Raw genomic sequence first — 4,783 nt, forward strand, 5'->3', positions numbered from 1 at the left:
GAATAAACTCCCATTCACATTGCTGCTGTTTACTTTTATCTAATGTACTTTTGTATTTGAAATTTTTTAGTTTTGTGTTTATTTGAGCTCGTTAGTAAAACCAGCCTCAATAAATTCAATTTTTTAATTATACTGTCTATATAGATCTTAATTATATGCACTGAGTAAAAGGAAAAAAGCTATTTCTCAAATTATGTATCCAGATGCATTTTAATATTCTAGGGGTAGGCTTGATGTCAGTGCTTGGGTTCTGCATTTGGTTTTAAATGCTTGTTTTTTACTGTGTCTATTAAAGTAAGCAAATTGCTTTTAAATGCGGGTGTCCTGTAACACTTTATTGTCTGAGTTCCAGTAAGTGAAGTTGGTATACAAAGTAATTTACGTGTCTGTGTGTGAGGATGTTGTCTGTAATGCTGTGTGGTCTGGGAAGGGGCTGTTTAGCTGTTTTGGGATGAATTGGTTCAGCTCAAACCTGCTTGTCAGTTGTTTTCCTCTCCCCTGCTGTAGGGACAACTCCTCTTTCTCAGAGCCTGGCCACAGCCTATCAGAAGTAATTGCCATCCGCTTGCTTCTACCATTGTTTCACAAAGGGCTGAACTGCTCCTGCGAAGAGGTAAGGACCTGTGAGGAGAGGAGCCCAGGCTGCAGCAGGGTTGCTGGCAGGACTTGTGACCCTGCAGGACCCAGGCCAGAGCAGCCCGTTCCTGAAGGACGGCACCCATGGGGGACCCAGGCTGGAGCAGCTCGTGAAAGAACTGCAGCCTGTTGGAAAGACTCATGCTGGAGAAGTTGGAGGATGGTCTCCTGTGGGAGGCACTCCACACTGGAGCAGGGGAGGAGTGTGAGGGAAGAGGAAGGAGCAGCAGAGACAGTGTCTGATGGACTGACCACATCCCCCATTCCCTGTCCCCCTGTGCTACGGGCAGGGAGGAGGGAAATTGTGAGTGAAGTGGAGCCCAGGAAGGGGGGAGGGATGGGGGGCAGGTGTTGTAAGGTTTGGTTTTATTTCTCATTACCCTTCTCTGATTTGATTGGCAATCAATTAAACTAATTTCCCCAAGTGCAGTCTTGGTGAGTGATCTCTCCCTGGCCTTGTCTTGACCCACCAGCCTTTGTATTTTCTTGCCCCTGCCCAGCTGAGGAGGGCAGTGACAGATAGTGGGGGCACCTGGGTAGAGATGCAGTAGAGGAGGGTAGAGAGATGCTTTAATGTCACGTTAAACAGGGGATGTCCAGTGCAGAGAGAGAAGAGCAGGGCGGAAGCAGCTCATGCAGCTCTATGACCCTGTAGCACTGGGGCAAGAGGGAGATGAGAAGCATCAAAAACATGGGTGCTGCACTCCAGCACTCCCCTCGCTCGCTCTGTCGAACACCCGCATTCACAAACTCGCTCTCAGAGAGAAAGAAAATGGCAAAGTGGGCCTGCAGCGGGCATCCACATCGGCCCACCTCATCACACGCCCTGCCACAGGATCTTCTGGAAGCTAAAACGAATGGGGAGTGCCAGTGGAAGGAAAGGCAGCAGCTGGACAGAGCGCTGCCACGCAGCCCTGCTCCTGCTGGCAGAAGCCTCGCAGCTTCATCCCCACACGGGTTCTGCCCCGCATGTCAGCGCTGACTAGGGTCACAAGGAAGGTTCTGTGCAGTAAGGAAATCAAGGTATTAGCCAATCCTGCTGTAAGAATATATTTTATTTGTATGCAAATTCATTAAAATATATGGTGCATTCTAAGTACAAGTATTAAATGTATCAAACACTGGTAAAGGCATTTTATAAATTCTTGTCATCTGGAAAAATAAAATTGCATTATAAACTGTCAGTTTTTAAAAGGCCAGAGAATAAAAGGAAGGTAAGTCAAAACAGCAGCCTGGTAGTGGTAGTGGGCAGACACTTAACACAAGGTTTGGAGAGACTGAGATGCCAAGTGACAGCCAGTGAGCAGGGCTTAAGGCAAAAACAACTTCCCAGTTTTATTAGTAAATAAGTAGGACAGCATTTATCCAGCCCTGGGTTACACCTAAACACCATTTCAAGACCTGACCAGTGGCATGTGGGCAATGTGCCTTTGCAACTCTAAAAAGATCACAGAAAAAGTACATTCAAATTCTCAAAACTGCTCCTAACGGAGGGCAAGGCTGGCCCCTCTGCACACTGCTGGCTCCAACCTCCCTCAAACCCGCACCATCAGTCTCACAGCACCACAAAGGGAGCAGCACTGTAGCAGTTTGGCTAGTGTTTGTTTTATTAGTGTTTTATCAATACAGCGATATTAGGGTATCAATACTGTTGTTAGGATCATTATTTAGGCTTACGGGACCTATCAGCACCGCATCTGAGGATTGACCTTGCTCTCGGCTCTCACTGAAGTCTGGCAGCAACCAGTATTTTGCAGGACTCCACCAGTGCCTGCCAGTAGCAAGGGGCAAGGGTTGGTTTGCAGAGGGTTTAAAATACCCCCTAGTTAAAGGCTTAGCCTCAGCCTTCAACCACTAAACAACTTTTATTATTTAAAAATATACAACAGCCAAAGAATGCTACTGTGCTAGACCATCCTATCAACTCAAACAGAACAAGACATGGCGAACACAAATTTTGGGGTTTTTTAGCAACCACTAAGCTCCTCTGTACGCTCCAAGGCTGTCCCAGGCCTTGCTGTAACCAGACTGTTTGTAAGTAACCGAAGGCCAGAAAGGGCTTTCACTGGGGATTCTGCTGAGCACAGCTCAGGCCAGAGCATCTCACCACAAGCAGTGGACAGCCTTAACGATCGTTTGACTGCAGAATAAAATGCTATCCTGTTTCCCCTACATCAAGGTAAAGACCTCCGTTATTCCTGCTATAAAGCTGAATATACATTTACATTGATTGTCAAGTTCTTTTAAGAGCTCTTAACACTTGAAATCCTCATACCATGGACTCCAGTGGGAGTTTTGCTACTTACTACCGTATGTATCTATTTTCCTTGCATATTAAATAATTTCACAAAAACTCAAGGCTCATTTTAATAAGCAGCAAGAGCTCCCTGCCAGACTAAACACACACCTGACTTGTGCACAGCTGGCACTAGGAGCCTGTACACAGCATTTCACCAGAAGTCTTACAGATACTGCAAAGTGGAAACAACCATTTGAGAGAGCGAAATTTATTACACACATGTTAAAAAAAAAGAAAAAAAAAAGATGAAATCACATTATCCACTAGTAACCAGGACCATTAATATATGCTTTAAAGACCACAGGTGTATCAGTTAAAATATATTCAGAGCTCAGTAAAACACGAAAGAGGAGTTTTATGTACACCAGAGCTAGTGACTGAGCCATCCAGGACTAGCCAGTTTGCAGCCCGAGGCACTTCTCTAACCTTTAATGTTATAATGCTTTTATTAAAAAAAAAAATTTAAAATTATGTTATCAAAACAAAATAAAAAGATTGTAGATGTTTAAGGAGTTTTACAAACAGGACTCGATTACAATGTTTAAGCTGATAATGGCTTGCTTAGGCAGACACTGGTTCTGACTAGCTTCCAGTTTAAACCAACACCTACCAACCTACTACACTGCGTGAGCAGAAGGGGAAGCCTTCTGTGCTGCAGGCCTTCTCAGATTTAGTTAACTAAAAGTCAACTAAAAGGAAACCTATGCAACACAGAAGGATATAGAAATAGAAAGGAAAAGCACAGAGCTTTAAGAGCCCAGCTTTGAAGTAGAAATTTAAAAAAAAATCCTGGGGATTCCTACACTAACTTTTAATCTCATAGTTGAAATAGTCAAAAAGGAACAATTCTCCCTAAAAACTCCATCAGTATATTAAATGTATGGCACAGCACACCCACTATATTCTGCAAATGGGTGCAGAAATCTTGGTAAATAAGCAGCAAGAATTCTGAGATATAAGCAGGAGTAACTTCGATTACAACTGATGATGGTGTATGAAATGAAAGCGCAGTTACCACAGCTATAATACAAAGAAGCAGGACTGCTAAAGGATTTACGGCCTGGAGGAGTTGTTTAGATTCCCTTCCGCCCTTTCCACTGCCTTTGCTGGGTAGGTTCCTTTTCGGAATCAGTTTTATTTTTGGCACGTGGATCTTGTGGATCTGACCAATTTCAGTTTTAGACCACACATCTTTCATCAGGTGCCCAACCCTCGGATAAATCTCCACCGGTTTAACATCCGGCAGTTGCTTCTGTTTCAAAGCTTTGATACGTTGCTGCATATTATCCACCTTCTCAAGAAAAATAAGCGGGGACTCTTCTTTTTGAATAGATGTATTCAGTGACATTAATTCAAGCTGTTCTTCCCTTATTTTTTTCAACTTCTCAATAAGAGGCTCATATTCTTCCGAGATGTGTGTGTTAAGTTCATCCAGTGCAGTCAGGAGAGCTCGTTTTTTGTGCTCCAAGGTATCGCTAAGTTTCTTAAAATACTGTACTACTACTTTTTTATCATCCTGAACAATGCTTTCACACTGGGACTTCTGTTCTTTCAGCTTTTCAATGAGCAAACATACATCAGGCCAGTGTTTATCAGTCAGCTGCTCAAGAAGCTTTCCAGAAGTCTGCTTTTCTTTTACGTAGGCACTCTGAAGGTCACCTATTGGATGACTGTTGTGTTTTCCTATTGTCAGGCAATGGCCACACACCAATTTTCTATCCAAAAGACAGTAAACGTTCAGCGGTTGCCGATAGTGTTCGCTGCAGGTCGCAACATCAGAGCGATCCTCCTGCTGGTATTTTTCGATAATAGCCTTCAATGCAAAGTTGACAGGCAACGACTCAGTCC

The 4,783-nt window shown here is 43.8% G+C and overlaps 1 protein-coding gene across 1 annotated transcript in view; it reads right to left on the reverse strand.

The window, feature by feature from the left end:
- Positions 1-3,752: 3,752 nt before the first annotated feature.
- The window catches only part of TRIM59 (tripartite motif containing 59), a 1,252-nt gene continuing 221 nt past the window's right edge, over positions 3,753-4,783 (reverse strand). The window contains 1 exon segment of the mRNA XM_010287346.1: positions 3,753-4,783. This exon segment is cut by the window's right edge and continues 16 nt beyond it. Within this exon segment, the coding sequence (XP_010285648.1) occupies positions 3,753-4,783 (1,031 nt within the window).

This window comes from Phaethon lepturus, unplaced genomic scaffold (assembly GCF_000687285.1).
Source record: "Phaethon lepturus isolate BGI_N335 unplaced genomic scaffold, ASM68728v1 scaffold19905, whole genome shotgun sequence".
In the NCBI taxonomy this organism is placed as follows: Eukaryota; Metazoa; Chordata; class Aves; order Phaethontiformes; family Phaethontidae; genus Phaethon; species Phaethon lepturus.